This window comes from Salvelinus alpinus, chromosome 34 (assembly GCF_045679555.1).
Source record: "Salvelinus alpinus chromosome 34, SLU_Salpinus.1, whole genome shotgun sequence".
Classification (NCBI taxonomy): domain Eukaryota; kingdom Metazoa; phylum Chordata; class Actinopteri; order Salmoniformes; family Salmonidae; genus Salvelinus; species Salvelinus alpinus.
In genome coordinates, this window is record NC_092119.1 from 21635481 (window position 1) to 21655118 (window position 19638).

A 19638-nucleotide genomic window follows, 5' to 3' on the forward strand; every position below is an offset into this window, starting at 1 on the left:
TCCGTAAACCACTCCTGTTCCTCCCTCACACAGCATTTCTCTGCCCCTCTCCCGCAACACCCATCTCCTCCAGTGGGCAGCACTCCCAGAACAAACTCATTCCTTAGACTACTCTACTCCTGTACTATTCAGATCTGGGTTCAACTACTATTTCAAATCTTTCAAATACTTTGAGCGTTTGCTCTAGCCTGCCTGGAGTGGCGGGGTGCAGTTATTGGACTATTCTATTGGTTCCATTGTGCCAGGCAAGCTCAATCAAGCTCAGATAAAGTATAAGAAAAAATATCAAGTATTTGAACCCAGGTCTGGTAATGTTTATACAGCAGCTTTCCTCCGGTGGGTCAGTTGGTGGGCTGTTAGGTGGAGGGAGAGAGGGACGATGAGGATCAATGGAAGGGCTTCCTCATCCGGCCTCATCCGAGACGCAGGACGCTAATGAGCCGAGAGAAAGAACAGCTGACTACTCACTTTCCGTCCCGTATATACCCCGGTCGGACCACAGGGGACTCGGACTTACACACACACGCACACACTGTACTGTGGGACAAAGTGAAAGCAGATTGCAGGGTGATATGCAAATGAGTTGCTGCATGGATCATTGACTCATATCGGAGCGAACCATGGAGGAACAAAAAACATCATGCAGCCACATTCCTTTGTTTAACCTCTCACTACCCCACTCCACAATGTATAGCAGTAGCCTAGGAATACTATAAAGGTTTTAACACATTTAAAGGAATGCAGGCCTCTCATTAAAATGAAAGTTAGAAGACAGTTATTGTAAGAGTCTTGTTGATAAATAGAATTGAAACGTGTGTCTCAGTATGGTAATTGGTGATATAAATATAGCCAGTTATAATTGTAATGGCTTAGCAGATAATACAGTTTTTCTCAGTCGCTTTGGTGCATTTTTCACATCATCCCTAACATGTGCAAAATAATAAGTGCATTTCTCAGAACAATTTGTACAAACTGCAATATACAATATATATGTTTCTAAAGCTAGTCAGTCACTAAAAACCCTTAGTACATCTCTCAAAAGTAAATATTCATGCCAATGATCATGTCAGTGTCATCAGAATGATAAGTCATTGAGTCATTGTTCACGAACAAGGTCGTCAAAATGTTTAGGCATGTTGTAACTGTGTAACTGTGTACTTTGACAGTATTACCTGATGTAAACTTAGGCTACAGTTTGGATGACAGTTACTGTATTGAAAATGCACAAGGCTGCACTTCTATGGCATATATCAATTTCAACAGTACTATTTACATATTACTGTATGTGGGTTATTGGTTGAAAGAGACTGGACAACCCAAGGGGCACAAAGGAAAAAAAACTAAATTAGAAAGAAACACAGGAAACCACCCCTAAGGCACAACTTTGCCCGCAGCACTGTTGTGCTGTCTCTACACATCCACATTCCTGTCTGTCGGCCCACATATTCTCATCCACATCACACCGGATATTTTCCCTTCCAATGCAACGTGGAAAGAATCTTTTGGAATGCCTTATCCATCCTCTGCAGGCGTCTACTGTGATGTCCTCACATGCTGAATGCATTGCAGCCAGCAGGGTCATCTGTGTGTGTGGCTGACGATCGTACACCTTCCACCTCCATGCTGAAAATAACTCCTCAATTGGGTTAAGGAATGGTGAATAAGGTGGGAGGAATTCTATGAGCATCCTCGGGTGGGTCACAAACCATTGCCTTATGATGTTTGATCGATGGAAACTCACATTATCACAAATGACCACATACTTTGGCAAATCCTCTCTAAACAGACCCCTCTCATCATCAGGGATGAGAGCCCTGTAGAGAGTCTCTAAAAAGTTGAGTAGATGCTGGGTGTTGTATGGCCCTATAAGGGGGATATGGGTTAGGACACCATGCTCCGAAATAGCAGCACAAATGCTGATATTTCCTCCCCGTTGGCCTGGCAAATCCACAGTAGCTCTGTGACCGATGATATTCCGACCCCGCCTTCTGCATTTGGTCAGGTTGAAGCCAGCCTCATCCACGTATACAAAGTTGTGAGAGGGTTCACTTGATTCCAACTCCATTATACGCTATATCCCAGAACACACAGTTGAATTTGTTTTGGTAAGGAAGAGTGACATAAAATGTACATATATTGCATGTTCCTTCCACAGCAATGGAAATGTGTGCAGTTTATGCTTACTGTACTATGTATCACTATAAAATGTTGCTGTAAAGTAGTTACATAGATATATGTTTTACCTGTACATACTGGTACCGTAGCTCCTTAACTCTGTCCTCATTCCTTTGGAATGGTACACGGTACAGCTGTTTCATACTCATCTGGTTTCTATGATTGCTCAAAGGTGCATCTCATGAAGAATCAATTGGCAAGCATATATAGACAGACCACAACACAGAGTTGCAATTTTCCAATAATGGATGGACCAGGAAACGAACAGGGTCAACAGCCAAGAGGAGGAGGAAGAAGAGGAGCAAGGATGCGTGGTGGAAGGCAAAACAGAGGAAGAGGCAGAAGAGGACATAGGCGCATATCTGATGACATAAGGGCCACTATTGTAGACCATGTTGTCAATCATGGCCTTACAATGGCTGAGGCGGGTCGAAGGGTGCAGCCGAATATTGGGAGATCAACCGTGTCCTCAATAGTTCAAACGTTTCGAAGAGAGAACAGGTATGTCCACCAATGTACAGTGCACTGTTACTGTATATAAGCAGTATACTGTATACTTCCTACAATGCTTCATATTACAGTAGTCCACTTGTATTTCACAGCATACAGAAATATACTCTATACAGATACATACTGCACCTTACATGCACCCACCTGTATGTTTTACAGTAAAATGTGTGTTCGCATAGTTTTTGTCTATGTGAAAGTGTGCGATGTATCACTGCATTTTTCCCCACATAGGACTGCAAGATTACCTCAAACCGGTGGCAGAGGACGCCTTTTCACACCTCAACAGGAGGAGGCTATTTGCACCATGGTCGAGCAAACAATGCCATGAGACTCAGGGAAATACAAATTATAGAAGACAACGATGTCTTTGAAAACATCCATACGGTTAGCATCTCAACCATCGACAGGGTGCTGCATAGAAGACAACTGGTTGATTGTTGGTTGAACTAACACTTTACATTCCTTCATGAGTGAGGGTCAATTTCACCTGCACGATTCATCAATTCACGTTTTTGTACAAAAGGTCTAATAGAAATGTGTAAAACTATGCTTGACAGTTTATGACAAATAGTTCAACAATTTTGCATGTAATGGCTTATGCAAGGAACTAATGCCTAGATGTTTTGAGGGGTAAGACTATTCAACAGAGAACCATCTACTATATTTTGATCAACATGACATGAGCAATTGATAATGTGGAAAAAAGCTGACATTTGTACATTATCAATTGCAATTTCTTCAAAGGAATAAGAAATTGCTTTAATGATGTGCACAAGTGACTAGATGATTTGGAATTTGTACAAGTAGTATCAAGAATTGCACTTTTGATCTAAGAAATGCACCAAAGCGACTGAGAAAAACTGTAAGAAAAGACTATCAGTATTTACCTGGCTAAAAGAGAAGGAATATAAAATCTATTGTTTACAGGAAACTCATTTAACAATTTCAGATTAAGTTTTGTGGAAAAAGGACTGGGGGGGGGCAAAATATATTTCTTCCATGGGCAAAGAAATTCAAAAGGGGTGATGATATTAATTAACAGTAATTTTGATCCAAATGTGCAAATTGTCCAAACAGATCTTCAAGGTAGATGGATGATTTTAAATATGTTATTGGACCATAAACAGACATGGCTTATTAACCTATATGGTCCAAATAATAATTTATCAACTCTACAAGCAACACAATACTCTATTATTATGGTGGGAGATTATAATATGGTTTTAAATACCTCTATGGACCGTAGAGGAAATAAATGTCATGGATATATTGGAATTCGTGGATATATGGAGGCTTAAATACCCTGACCTAATGAGATATACATGGCGGAGGCTTAATCAAGCTAGTCGTCTTGATTACTTTCTTATGTCATTCTCTCTGGCACCAAAAGTTTAAAAAGTGTTGATAGGGGACAGAAAGCGGTTGGACCATCACATAATTGGCATATATATTACTCTTACAGAATTTCCACGTGGGCGAGGATATTGGAAATGTAATCAAAGCCTACTGGATGATAACTTGTTTTTAACTAGGACAGAATCATTTATAACGGACTTTTTCCAACATAACATAGGTACAGCAAATCCCCTTATTGTATGGGATACTTTTAAATGTGCCTTTTAAAGGCCATGCAATCCAGTACTCATCTATAAAACAAAAGCAATTTAGGTCAAAAGAGTCCATATTAACAAAGGATATTGAAGGACTAACAGTACAGATAGATAGCAAAAAAAACTGTACCATAGAGGCTCAGAGGAAGTTAGAGGAAGTTAGAGGAAAAGCAAAAAGAAATGGAGGAACTTATTCAAGAAAGATCCAGTGTAATATATTGTAAAAATAAAGCAAACTGGATGGAATATGGGGAAAAATGCACCAAATTATTTTTCAATCTTCAACATAGAAATGCTACCCCAAAAAATGTATTGAAACTTCTTACAAATGATGGAGTCACTCATGATTCACCAAACTATATTTTGAAAGAGGAAGTAAAGAACTTTAAGCATATGTTTTCGTTTCAGTCTCCTCCATCTCCACTAACCGAATTGCAAAAATCTCTGAAGTTGGAGACTTTTATCTCCCTCAACAACTTTAAACATCTGCTATCTGAGCAGCTAACCGATCGCTGCAGCTGTACATAGTCCATCGGTATATAGCCCACCCAATTTACCTACCTCACCCCCATACTGCTTTTATTTATTTACTTTATCTCTACTTGCACATGATCATCTGATGATTTATCACTCCAGTGTTAATCTGCTAAATTGTAATTATTCGATTTATTGCCTACCTCCTCATGCGTTTTGCACACATTGTATATAGATTCTCTTTTTTTCTACCATGTTATTGACTTGTTTATTGTTTACTCCATGTGTAACTCTGTGTTGTTGTCTGTTCACACTGCTATGCTTTATCTTGGCCAGGTCGCAGTTGCAAATGAGAACTTGTTCTCAACTAGCCTACCTGGTTAAATAAAAGTGAAATAAAAAAAATAAAAAATAAAAATAACCGAAGCTACTTATTTACTACTTACTTACTTATACTTATTTTCCACCATAATTTGCAAATAAATTCATTAAAAATCCTACAATGTGATTTTCTGGAGAAAAAAAATCTCATTTTGTCTGTCATAGTTGAAGTGTACCTATGATGAAAATTACAGGCCTCTCTCATCATTTTAAGTGGGACAACTTGCACAATTGGTGGCTGACTAAATACTTTTTTGCCCCACTATATATATGTGTGTATATGTATTATATATATATATATCAATATACAGTTGAAGTAAGAAGTTTACATACACCTTAGCCAAATACATTTAAACTCAGTTTTTCACGATTCCTGACATTTAATCCTAGTAAAAATTCCCTATCAGAAGTCAGACGTTTACATACACTCAATTAGTATTTGGTAGCATTGCCTGTAAATTGTTTAACTTGGGTCAAAAGTTTTGGGTATCCTTCCACAAGCTTCCCACAATAAATTTGGTGAATTTTGGCCCATTCCTCCTGACAGAGCTGGTGTAACTGAGTCAGGTTTGTAGGCCTCCTTGCTCACACACACTTTTCAGTTCTGCCCACACATGTTTTGTAGGATTGAGGTCAGGGCTTTGTGATGGCCACTCCAATACCTTGACTTTGTTGTCCTTAAGCCATTTTGCCACAACTTTGGAAGTATGCTTGGGGTCATTGTCCATTTGTAAGACCCATTTGCGACCAAGCTTTAACTTCCTGACTGATGTCTTGATGTTGCTTCAATATATCCACATAATTTTCCTGCCTCATGATGCAATCTATTTTGTGAAGTGCACCAGTCCCTCCTGCAGCAAAGCACCCCCACAACATGATGCTGCCATCCCCGTGCTTCACAGTTGGGATGGTGTTCTTTGGCTTGCAAGCCTCCCCTTTATCCTCCAAACATAATGAAGGTCATTGTGGCCAAACAGTTCTATTTTGTCCTCAGACCAGAGGACATTTCTCCAAAAGTACAATCTTTGTCCCCATGTGCAGTTGCAAACCGTAGCCTGGCTTTTTTATGGTGGTTTTGGAGCAGTGGCTTCTTCCTTGCTGAGCGGTATAGGACTCGTTTTACTGTGGATATAGATACTTTTGTACCTGTTTCCTCCAGCATCTTCACACGGTCCTTTGCTGTTGTTCTGGGATCGATTAGCACTTTTCGCACCAAAGTACGCTCATCTCTAGGAGACAGAACGCGTCTCCTTCCTGAGCAGTATGACGGCTTTATGGTCCCATGGTGTTTATACTTGCGTACTATTGTTTGTACAGATGAACATGGTACATTCAGGCATTTGGAAATTGCTCCCAAGGATGAACCAGACTTGTGGAGGTCTACTATTTTTTTTCTGAAGTCTTGGCTGATTTCTTTTGATTTTCCCATGATGTCAAGCAAAGAGGCACTGAGTTTGAAGGTAGGCCTTGAAATACATCCACAGGTACACCTCCAATTGACTCAAATGATGTCAATTAGCCTATCAGAAGCTTCTAAAGCCATGACATCATTTTCTGGAAATTTCCAAGCTGTTTAAAGGCACAGTCAACTTAGTGTATGTACACTTCTGACCCACTGGAATTGTGATACAGTGAATTATAAGTGAAATAATCTGTCTGTAAACAATTGTTGGAAAAATTACTTGTGTCATGCACAAAGTAGATGCCAAAACTATAGTTTGTTAACAAGAAATTAGTGGAGTGGTTGAAAAACAAGTTTTAATGACTCCAAATATATACATATATATTTACCCCAAAAATATATGGGGGATTGGAAATGATGCAGACAATTACATTGATGGAAGCAACAATCTATCCGCAATATTAAAGCTGATCCACCCCCCAAAAAAAATAAAAAATAAAAAAGACTTGTTCAGATGTATTGTATTATAGTCTAAACAGCACAGCATATATGGTTTCAACAAGAACAGAGCACAGGTTTGGTTAAAGAGAAATATCTGCCTGACTACATGGGTTCAGGGGAGAGATCTTGGGGCCACAATTAGACCTCACAGGGTTGGGGAGTTACAAGCTGGCCACACCGCGAGCGTTGCAAAATAAATGTACACATGCATGTTATTCAATCATTGCACCCACACTGCTCGCAAGCGCCAACGAGCATCTGCGTTGCCAGGCGCTAAAATATAAGTTGCTTCTATTTGTGACACCGAACGCGATGCAAGTCCTACCTCTCCCATCTCCTCATTGGCTTTTAGAAGCATATACCCACATGCCATCTCCTCAATGGTTATACCCACATGGGTGATTGAAATATAAACTGAGGTCGGTCGGTTGTGGTAATACACCTTACTATGAAAGTTAGTTGCCAATCGCCATATTGGGGCATGGTAAAGGATTACAAAAAAACGAACTTTAATCTGTTACGTTACCAGCAAAAATATTTTAAGCGGATTACAGATACTTTCGAAAAACTAGATGATTACTTCGAGGATTAATTTTAAATTCAGAAAGGATGTTTGCGAGAATTTTTTACACTTCTCTGTTTTCTCAATGACAGCATTGAACATTTTAATTTGTTCAATTTGAGCGTGTCTGACCATAAATCAGAGACCACTATGATGACACACCAAATGTGTTTGATGGATCGCGGGAAAAGAGCAGGAATAGCTGTTTCTAGGCTACAGTCCAAGCTATGTCTTCCAATGGTGTGACTGCTGTCGGCATCCAAAGATTTTTCCTATTTTGTTGCATTACAACCTGTAATTTAAATAGCTTTTTATTTGGATTTCATGTAATGGACATACACAAAATAGTCCAAACTGGTGAAGTGAAATGAAAAAAATAACTTGTTTTAAAAAATGCTAAAAAAAAATTAACGGAAAAGTGGTGCATGCATATGTATTCACCCTCTTTGCTATGAAGCCCCTAAATAAGATCTGGTGCAACCAATTACCTTCAGAAGTCACATAATTAATTAGATTGCACACGTGGACTTTATTTAAGTGTCACATGATCTGTCACATGATCTCAGTATATATACAAGGGGCACCACCAAGCAAGTGGCACCATGAAGACCAAGGAGCTCTCCAAATAGGTCAGGGACAAAGTTGTGGAGAAGTACAGATCAGGGTTGGGATATAAAAAAATGTCAGAAACTTTGAATATCCCACGGAGCACCATTAAAAACATTAAAAAATTGAAAGAATATGGCACCACAACAATCCTGCCAAGAGAGGGCCACCCACCAAAACTCACGGACCAGGCAAGGAGGGCATTAATCAGAGAGGCAACAAAGAGACTAAAGATAACCCTGAAGGAGCTCCACTGCGGAGATTGAAGTATCTGTCCATAGGATTACTTGAAGCCATACACTCCACAGACCTTGGCTTTACGGAAGAGTGGCCAGAAAAAAATAGGCAAACCTGTTTGGTGTTCGCCAAAAGGAATGTGGAAGACTCCCCAAACATATGGAAAAGGTATTCTGGTCAGATGAGACTAAAATTGAGCTTTTTGGCCATCAAGGTAAACGCTATGTCTGGCGCAAACCCAACACCTCTCATCACCCCGAGAACACCATCCCTACAGTGAAGCATGGTGGTGGCAGCATCATGCTGTGGGGATGTTTTTCATCGGCAGGGACTGGGAAACTGTTCAGAATTGAAGGAATGATGGATGGCACTAAATACTGGGAAATTCTTGAGGGAAACCTGTTTCAGTCTTCCAGAGATTTGAGACTGGGACGGAGGTTCACCTTCTAGCAGGACAATGACCCTAAGCATACTGCTAAAACAACACTCGAGTGGTTTAAACATTTAAATGGCTTGGAATGGCCTAGTCAAAGCCCAGACCTCAATCCAATTGAGAATCTGTGGTATGACTTAAATATTGCTGTACACCAGCAGAACCCATCCAACTTGAGGGTAGTGGAGCAGTTTTGCCTTGAAGAATAGGTCAAAATCCCAGTGGCTAGATGTGCCACGCTTATAGAGACATACCCCAAGAGACTTGCAGCTGTAATTGCTGCAAAAGGTGGCTCTACAAAGTATTGACTTTGGGGGGGTGAATAGTTATGCACACTCAAGTTTTCAGTTTTTTGTCTTCATTCTTGTTTGACAATTTTTTTTAAATTGCATCTTCAAAGTGGTAGGCATGTTGTGTAAATCAAATGATACAAACCCCCAAAAAATCTATTTTAATTCCAGGTTGTAAGGCAACTAAATAGGAAAAATGCCACGGGGGTGAATACTTTCGCAAGCCACTGTAAGGATGACAGCAGTGGTGGTCTACGGCGATATCAAAACTTAATGGTCACATACACATGGTTAGCAGATGTTAATGTGAGTGTAGCGAAATGCTTGTGCTTCTAGTTCCGACAGTGCAGTAATATCTAACAAGTAATCTAACAATTCCACAACAACTACCTTATACCGGGCCCAACGTTTTGTTATTGTTTCATCTGTGGATTTGCCCTTTAAACAGCTGCATATTATCAAGATATCAAAGTGTCACCAACAAAAAGGTAAATAATAGGCCTATTGCAAATGCAACATATGGCATTCATTTTTCACATGTAAATAGAACTTTTGAGTTGTGCTCAAAGCATGGCATTCCATGAGCGCAGCATTTCTTTTTCAACTCAAATCAATGAGCCCAATCAGTCCTCCATGACAACAAAATCATAAACAACCAAGAAGGGCTGGCTAATAAGTCCTTAATATTGTGGTCATACCCAGGTAAAACAATTTGGCTAATCTATACTTCCATATTTCCAAGTCCTATTCTTGAAGTTCAAGGGGTATAACATTTATTGGAATGACTGGAATTCTGAAAGACTTTCGTTTTTAATGTAAAGATATCATTTAATAGTATTCTTATATGTAGTAAAAAGCGTTGGGTTAGAAGAAGCCGACATAAAGTAAACGGAATGTAATCAGATTATGTTACTGAGTTTGGGTAAGCCAAAAATTTTGGACAGGTAACTAGTAACTGTAACAGATTACATTTAGAAAGTAACCTACCCAACCCTGAGACCTCACTCTCCATTAGTAGGCCCAGTAAACCATCTGTATCCTTGCACTGACCCCAAATCAAAAGTATATTTATTTTCTATACTATTAATGATAATGAAAAATGTTGCAGTTGGTTATACAGTCTAGCCTAGTAATTCTAGCAATAATATTGTTTGTCCATGAGTGCTTAGTGAGCAAGAGAAACACAGATGGGGCTTTGGGATTTATACCCCTGGGGCACTACTGTCACCAAGTGGACATTACAGCTACTGCACCTCTGGTATAATTAATCAAATCAAATTTAATTGGTCACATACACATGGTTAGCAGTTAATGCGAGTGTAGCAAAATGCTTGTGCTTCTAGTTCCGAAGGACTGCATAGAACCCTCAAACTCAACTCTGGACCTCGAAGCCAGTTCCACTGCATTTTTTTATTGTTCCCTGTGACACCAGGTGTGCAATTAATAATCAGGTAGAACAGAAAACCAGCAGGCTTCGGACCTCGTAGGGTAAGAGTTGAGTACCCCTTGCATAAAACATCCAAAACACCCGTCTTCAAAATTCTTGAATTTGACATTGGAGACACTGTGAAACCTTTTGTGTCCAATGTGATCAGCAGTACAGGTTCATTACTTTTTCATCCAGTCACTGTCCAACTGTCCTGTTATCATGAGCTTCATTGTGCATCACCTGTATATTTAGTACCGGACTCGTTCCAAGTCACTTGAGCAGAATATTATAATTAGCATTACCATTTGAGAACGACATGACTCTTTGCCTGCAGCATGTTCAAAACCGGACTACCTTCAATCAAGTAATTTTGCAGGGCGCAGTATATAAGGGATGGGCAGTATGGCAGTGAATGACATATTACAGGTTGAACATACAGTGCCTTCGGAATGTATCCAGACCCCTTGACTTTTCCACATTTTGTTAGGTTAAAGCCTTATTCTAAAATTGATTAAATTGTTTTTTCCCTCATCAATCTACACACAATACCCCATAATGACAAAGCAAAAAGTTTTTAAAAATAAAACTAAAATATTACATAAGTATTTGTCAGCGATTACAGCCTTGAGTCTTCTTGGGTATGACGCTACAAGCTTGGCACACCTGTATTTGGGGAGTTTCTCCCATTCTTCTCTGAAGATCATATCAAGTACTGTCAGGTTGGATGGGGGAGCATCGCTGCAGAGCTATTTTCAGGTCTCTCCCCAGCTGTTCGATCGGGTTCAAGTCCAGGCTCTGGCTGGGCCACTCAAGGACATTCAAAGACTTGTCTCGAAGCCACTCCTGTGTTGTCTTGGATGTGTGCTTAGGGTTGTTGTCCTGTTGGAAGGTGAATCTTTGCCCCAGTCTGAGGTCCTGGAGCAGGTTTTCAGCAAGGATCTCCCTGTTCTTTGCTCTGTTCTTCGCCTCAATCCTGACTAATCTCCCAGTCCCTGCCTCTAAAAAACATCCCCACAGCATGATGCTGCCACCAGTTCTTGTGCTGTTAGGGGAATACCCTGTGTGTAAATTGAATCTGTTGCTGTATTGTTTTGTGTAGTTTCTTAATCATTGTACCTAAAACTGTATGTGTTAAAATGTATATGCAGGGCCCAGCTGTAAGAGATCTTGGTCTGTATTCCTTGTTGAAATAAAGTTAATGTTTTTGCTTTGTCATCATGGGGTATTGTGTATAGATTGCTGATGAAATCGTTTTAATCATTTTAGAATATGGCTGTGAAAAAAGTCACGGGGTCTGAATATTTTCCAAAGGCACTATGTCTGGAGCATCATGTGTCACGTATACATTCTAAAAAGGGTACCGGTCTGCCAGAGGGTGTCCACCAATTATATAAAAAAATGCTTTTAAGTCAGTTACCCTAAAACAATATGCATGGGTTTCAGTAGTTCTGCATCCTAACCAAAAAGTAGCATTTAATGACCATTAGGCTATAAGAAATCATTAAGATGTGAGCCATTAATGACAAGAATATGACCCGTTTTTTTCTCTTTTAATTATAGATCCTTAAATTATAGATCCTTAAAAAAATATTACTTTCCAAAACAAGTGTCATGCACAATGCAGAGCTAGACATTGCACACAGTCTGAGGCTTTGGATGAATAAAAAAGCTGTATGTTAACATTACACTACTACCCCATAGCTTAACACTAGATTCAAAGAAAATACACCATCCTCTTCACATTGCACCTGTTTAGGAACAATTAAAAACCAAATAGAACAATCAAATAAAAGAAAACTAGGTAAAATGAGTCCAGACCCCGGCGCAGCAGGGCTGTCAACTGAATGGGGACTAGAGAAAGAAACATTTGATTTAAAAATCCACATTGTTCCAAGAAATACACTAAGGCAGTCAAGTTTCCCTACCCTGTGGAACTCCATTTAAAGAAATCCACAACATTTCACTTGTGAAACTAAGCATGACAGAAAAAACTACTTTAACGTCTTTTTTCCTTCCTAGCAGACTTGCGATCCCGGTCACTGCGAGAGGACATCTTCCCTGACCGGCAGCCCTCAGAGCTGGTCCTCTTCCTGTCAGACTTAGAGCCCTTGTCTTTGGAACCTTTGGATTCACGACCACTGCCCATGGACGACTTCTGGCTCTTGTCACCACCTCCCTTCTTCCTCTCCCCCTCGGACGGCTTCCTCCTATGCTTCCTGTCCTTCCTCCCCCGGCTGCGGCTCCTGCTAGAGGAGCTGGAAGAGGAGCTGCCGCTGGAGGAGCTGCTCCTGCTGGAGGAGCCACTAGAGGAGCCGGAACTCCCGCTGGACGAGGAGCCAGAGGAGCTGCTAGAGGAGCTACTGCTGCCACCACCTCCCTTCTTGTCCTTTGACTTGGGCTTTCCACGTCCCCTGCTTGATTCCTCGATCAGAGGCTCCAGCTCCTTGGGGGCAGCATCATACTGGGCAGGCTGGACATCAACGGTCTGCTTCATTGCGCCTTGATCAGCCTCTTGGCTCTGCTCTGTTGTGTGAGGCTCTGTTGCAGCCTCCAGCAGGGGGATCTGAACCTCAGGGGCTATAGATGCTCCATCAGAGACTTCCAGACTAGGGTTGGGCTCTAAGAGCAAGGCTATGGACACTTCTGTATGTGGCTCTTCATCTTCGGTTGGTTGCATTTCAAAGCTTTTCTCCTGGTCGCCTGACACAGCTGTGGGGTCCTGATTCTGAAGGGGCTTATTTTCCTTTTCTACCTTAACCTGTTGCTGTTCTGCTTCCTTCTCATTACCTACCTCTGCCCCACCTATCACCAAACTATCCTCCATCTTATTATCCTGATCCCCGACCTGCCACTCAGCCTCCCTCACCACTGCAGTAACCTCCATCTGCTCTTCCACCTCTCTGAACTCCACTATTCTAATGTCTTGACCATTTTCCTCATTCTCCCCCTTCTTAGGTGCCTGCTCCCTGACTTTCTCTGGCTTTTTCTTTCTGTCCTCCTTACGCTTTACACCCACATCCCCCTCTTCCTTCTCTAGTGTTGCCTCGTCCTCCATCTCCACATTAAACCGATTACCTGTCACTTTGACTACCTGACCCGTGGGCTTACCCTCCTCTTGTTCTTCTTTCTTCAGGTCCTTACCCAGAGCGTTGTCCCTCAGAGACTGGCGTTGAGGCCGAGCCTCCATCTTATTCAGATACTCGGCAAACGCATCGCGTCTCTCCTCAAACATAACTGGAAACAGGGATAAAACAAAAACAGATTCAGTGACAGACCACGCACACCAAGAACATGTATTGCCACTTGTCGAGCACAGAGGAATGGCTAAAGACAATTGCTTACCATTCATTTTTTTCTGCGACTCGTCAAAGAGCTTCTGAGTGGCTGAGCACATCCTCCCAGGCAGATAGAATATGGGTGGCTTGGTCTTTGTGCGGATGTAATTGACAATTTTTGTATTGTGCATATTCCACTCCTCTTGCTAGAATACAAAAAAGTTAATGAGCACAGAATCTCCTCATTGACATGTGGGGAAAACAAGGGTTTAATTTCATCTTACTGCAATGTTCCTACTGGTTTAACATTTCCTTCGTTTTTTTGTTTTTCTAAGGCAACACCATAACCAATAAGATTTAATATTGCTTTCAAGAAAGGTCATTACCAAGTGAGCAAGCTCCACTTTCTGTTCCAACAGTTTTAGCTCTGTCTGCTTGGCACGCCTCTCATCAAAGAGCTCTCGTCTTTCGCCCTCTACTTTCTTGCGTTCTTGTTCAGCTTGAACTTCCAATTTCTGTTCAATCTCAATGCGTTTCTTTTGCTAAGACGAGATAAAACATTAAACAAAAATGAATTTCCCATTGGAAAATATTCCAAACTATAGCCTAATGGCTGGAATCATTTTCACCAAGCATAAAGCTAAGGCAAATTTTTATGCATTTACAGTATTTGAACAGCAGTGATTAGTTTCATTGATGCACATATTGGAGTAAAGTGTTATCCCTACCCTATCTGTTGCCACATTAGATTCCTGCTTAAATTTCTGTAACGTTCCCATCAACAGGCCAAACATGCGTCGATTCCTATAGGGAAAAAGAAGCAAAAGCAATGACTAGTATGATAACAGTTACATGATTTCTTGGAAATAGAATAGTTAAATTATTTAGCACATGCTCTTACCCAGAGCAACTTAGAGGCGGAATTAGGGTAAAGTCTCTTACTCAAGGGCACAGATTAGCGCCTAGTCGGTCCAGGGATTCGAACCAGCGACCTTTCGGTTACTGGCACTCTTAATCACTAGGCTACCTACCTCCCACTTATTCCTTACGCATACGTAATGATGCATTACCTTTGTTTTCCTTTCTCATCCATGGTCTGATCCTGAATCAGGTCTCGACGCGTACGCTCCTTGGAGGTAGCTACTACTGATGACTGCAACGCTGGCTGTGTATGGAGAACGGCAAGCGGGGAGTTAAAACATTGAGGGAAAAGATTAAAGACATTCGGTGTACAATGATTTACCTTTTTGACATCGTCATCATCCTCAGCGTCACTGTCATGGCGCGAATCTCTCCTCGCTCGCTGGTCACCGGCCAGCCTATACAATAAAGACACGCAAGAGGACAAATGCGTGATATACCGGCCATATGAAATAGAAATCCATTTGAATACCACCAGGTGTAGGTAATGCCTTTTTAGGAGTGCCCACTGCCGATTCATTGACACCACATGGAAGTGACTGCAATAATTGTGTAAGGGGGAATGGCAGCCTACCAAGTTAAAGTTGGCTTCTTGCACATCTCCATCTATTTGGGCTCTATGTCTATTTTTTACTTGTCTCTGCATCCATCGTTGGTACAGTAGCTAACCGATTGCCACAGATTTTTTTTAAGCCAACTACTCGACCAGGCATTAGAGGGAGAGAAGCAAATATGACCTCATTTAAATACAGGGGAATTCTCTTTCAGGGATATTAATCCAGCAAAACATCCTAAAATACCACAACACTTCACCCATGCACACATACAGCTTATGCTGTCACGGAGCTGATGGCACGGGAAAGTTTGCGCCCAGAACCAGTTGATACAAAGTTCCAATTGACAGACCACTCAAGACAGTGTGGACAGGCAGAGGATTAAGATGACTCGATTGAAAGACAACCTGAACCAACTTCCACGCAAAGCAAATGTGATTGAGGATGTGTATTTTCCGACAATGTTTTCCTATTATTGTAATTATTTATTTAAAAATCTGCCAACAGCTGGCTAAAGGAAACGCAACTACACTCCCTAAACAAATCACAATCAGAAACACCAAGCTCTAAGGCCAGGGAGAAAGCCCCCTGCAGTAATGGATAGTAGATTCATGCTGAAAGCCAGGCCTAATTTGTTTGGTTATATACCCTACACTGCACGTGATTTTTTTGCTGTGAAGGTGTATCCAAGCATCCAAGCCTGAAAAACATTGATGCAATTCTCTGTCAAGGGTGAGATCTGAACCGCAGTCTTCCGCTCGGGAAACCAACCAAAACAGTAGTCAATTTATCACCCAATTTACTTGGAGGCACGTCAATAGAGCAACAATGATTTTGAAGTTGCAGGCAAAACCTTTCACTTGAGAACTCACTTCTGTCATCATTAAGTGCTTTGAGAGTAGTCAAGGATCATATCACCACCTTTCCAGCCACCCTAGACCCACTTCAGTTTGCATACTGCTCCAACAGGTCCACAGATGCAATTGCCATCACACTGCTCTTACCCATCTTGACAAAAGGATTCAACACCATAGTACCCTCCAAACTAATCAAGCTGGAGGCCCCGGTCTCAACCCCTCCCTGTGCAATTCAGTCATGGACTTCCTGACGGGCCACCCCCAGGTGGTGAAGGTAGGAAACAACATCTCCACTTCGCTGATCCTCAACACTGGGGCCCCACAAGGGTGCGTGCTCAGCCCCCTCCTGTACTCCCTGTTCACCCATGACTGTGGCCATGCACGCCTCCAACTCGATCATCAAGTTTCCAGACAACTATAGTGGCCTTGATCACCAACAACAACGCCGCGCGACAGCCTACAGGGAGGAGGTGAGGGCACTCGGAGTGTGGTGTCAGGAAAACAACCTCTCACTCAGTCAACCCAAGGAGATGATCCTGGACTATAGGAAACAGCAGAGGGAGCGCCCTCCTATCCACATCAAAGGGACAGCAGTGGTGAAGGTGGAAAGTTAAGTTCCTGGGCGTACACAGACAAACTGAAATGGTCCACCCAACAGCGCCTCAGCCTCAGGTGGCTGAAGAAATTTGGCTCGTCACCCAAAACCCGGACTAACTTTTACAGATCCACAATCAAGAGCATCCTGTTGGGCTGTATCACAGCCTGGTACGACAACTGCAAGGCTCTCCAGAGGGTGGTGCGGTCTGTACAACGCATCATCTGGGGGCAAACTACCTGCCCTCCATGACACCTTCAGCACCCGATGTCAAAGGAAGGTCGGAAATATCATCAAGGGCAATAACCACCCAAGCCACAGCCTGTTCACCCCACTATCATCCAGAAGGCAAAGTCAGTACAGCTGCATCAAAGCTGGGACAAAAAAAATATTTAGACCATCAGACTGCTAAATAGCATTCACTAACACAGAGGCTGCTGCCTATATTAAGACCCAATCACTGGCCACTTTATTAAGTGGATCACTAGTCACTTCATACAATGCACCTAAATGTTTACATATCTTACATTACTCATATCACATGTATATACACTATTTTGCACCTTGCCTATGCCTCAGCCATTGCTCATCCATATAGTTACATGTACATATTCTCATTCACCCCTTTAGATGTGTGTATTAGGTAGTTGTTGGGGAATTGTTCGATTACTTGTTACATATTACTGCACTGTCGGGAACTAGAAGCACAAGCATCTCGTTACACTCACATTGTCATCTGCTAACCAGGTGACAAATAATTTGATTTGAGCAGTGAGTACGACTCATTTTTGCTACAGCAGGAAAAGAGGCAGATCTATAGATTATTCTAACCTCAGAAGGGCCCCTTCAATGTCCCTCTGTTTAGCTGGGGGTCCTCCAGGTCCTCCACCAATGTCGGAGAGTCCACGTCTGTAGACAAATACGAATGTTACATAAAGCTCTGACAGAGGTATTCAAATCAAATGTATTTATATAGCCCTTCTTACATCAGATGATATCTCAAAGTGCTGTACAGAAACCCAGCCTAAAACCCCAAACAGCAAGCAATGCAGGTGTAGAAGCACAGCAAGCAATGCAGGTGTAGAAGTATTGACACCAACTGATGGAAAGTAAGGTAAAATGTTTTACCTCAACAAGTTGATTCCACGTCCCCTACCTCCAACGCCTGGGATGGTTGGCCTTCTAGCTTGGCCAGGTCTGTAAGGAAGGTAGAGAGATTAGCTACTTCTTGTGATTTAGCTGTAACATACATAGATGGACCAGAGCTGTAGTCATTGTTAGCGATTGATTTTAGAAAACCTAGCTAGCTAACGTTATATAGGGGTGTTGCTCCATTTGGAATGGAGATAGACAATAATAAATCAGTGTGGCAAAGCTAACTACCGTTACTTCTACTCCGATAAGTCAGTACATGAAACTGTATCAAACTAGCCAACAGCTAGTAACGTTACTGTTATTAATTAGTAAGCTAACGTTAATTGTAGAATAAAACGTAACTGACAAGGACTGAGCAAGTTAGCTTGCTAGCAGAGAAATATATATAATAATATTACTACTCTCGATAACTTAAATGTTACTTCGCCAATTCCACAATAATGAATGAGGAACGGCAACCACCCAACTGCCACCTACCGGTAAGTAAAAACTCCAGTAAGCAATTTAAGTATATATACTTCCATTTAACTAGACAACTAGCACAAAGCCGATTCGATTATACAGCACGCACCCTGGTTGTGCACGAGAATGGGAGATGCCATTTTTTTTCTTGGGACCTGCGTATATTGCTAGCTAACGTTAGACGAATAAAGGCTGAAAAATAGAATACAATGTTGCGTTTCAAAATGCAGTATGTCTTACCTCAATTCATTAGGATCCCGGCCAGTTAATTTACGAATATTCTCGTCTACATTTTTCAAACTCTCTTTAGCTTTCTCAAGCTGGGCTTGCAAAGAACCTACTACCACCGCCATCTTAGCTAAAAAACAAGCTTTCCTCTCACAGGTCGCTCGCCGTAATGCATCATGGGGGGTGATAAACGCGTTTCACTATCTTGATTGACAACTCAAATGCCCAATTGACAACTTCATTGGCGTAGTTAAACGTACACGTCCATATATTGTATGTTACTGCTTTCCGGAATCCTTAGGACATCCCTAACCCAACCATTTTCAATGTTAACTTCAATGGGGGTAAGGACGTCCCAAGGACTCCAGAAAGCAATGACCATAAATGTGAGCATTCTCCAATCGCCACATGTCCAGTATTTTCTTGACGATAATCAAATATTTTCTTTGGGCAAGATCGTTTTGCATGGCCCCGGGTAGGCGGAGTTTGTACATTTTAGACCATTCCATTGGTCCTGAAGTGAAATCTCCACCCGGGCACCGGCCCATGCAAAACGAACTCGACCATTGATTCTGACTAGGTCCTGTATATTGTTTAATCATGTCACATGACCTTGATTTGACGCTTTTTCATCAAACTGTCCCGTTTTCTTTTGGTCAGCAGCACCATCCTCAGACACTTGTTTTAATTTTTGGTTCAATTCTCATTTTTGTAAAATACTTAAAATAAAGGCTATAATTCAGGTCATGTCACATTATTAACCAAAACACAGGGCCCTAATGATGACAAATAATAATAGTAATTTGGTTGTTTTGATCCTAAAGTTACACCACAGAAAAGTGGCATTTAAAACATCTGGTTACTAAAACACTCCTTCAGAACAATGGATTTATGTGTATGTCTGATGTCTGTATGGCATACAGTTTTTCTTTATGGTACATAGATAGCAGTGGTGGGCTTGTAAAGATGAAAACACAACAA

General features: G+C 41.4%; 1 protein-coding gene across 1 annotated transcript; it reads right to left on the reverse strand.

Moving 5' to 3' along the window:
• Positions 1-12143: 12143 nt before the first annotated feature.
• Positions 12144-18892, reverse strand: pnn (pinin, desmosome associated protein). The gene is made up of 9 exons (XM_071382553.1): positions 18670-18892; positions 17941-18009; positions 17644-17721; positions 15129-15204; positions 14956-15050; positions 14614-14689; positions 14272-14427; positions 13953-14091; positions 12144-13844 (listed from the first exon to the last, which is right to left on the reverse strand). The coding sequence occupies exons 1-9, from the start codon at positions 18780-18782 to the stop codon at positions 12607-12609; spliced, it is 2040 nt and encodes a 679-aa protein (XP_071238654.1). The 5' UTR covers positions 18783-18892; the 3' UTR covers positions 12144-12606.
• Between the last annotated feature and the right edge of the window lie 746 nt (positions 18893-19638).

Coding starts and splice junctions, on each gene's coding strand:
- pnn (XM_071382553.1), bottom strand. CDS start 18,782: ATGGCGGTGGTAGTAGGTTCTTTGCAAGCCCAGCTTGAGAAAGCTAAA. Junction 14,690..14,955: donor GATGAGAAAGGAAAACAAAG/GTAATGCATCAT, acceptor TTTTCCCTATAG/GAATCGACGCATGTTTGGCC. Junction 14,092..14,271: donor AAGTGGAGCTTGCTCACTTG/GTAATGACCTTT, acceptor TTTGTATTCTAG/CAAGAGGAGTGGAATATGCA.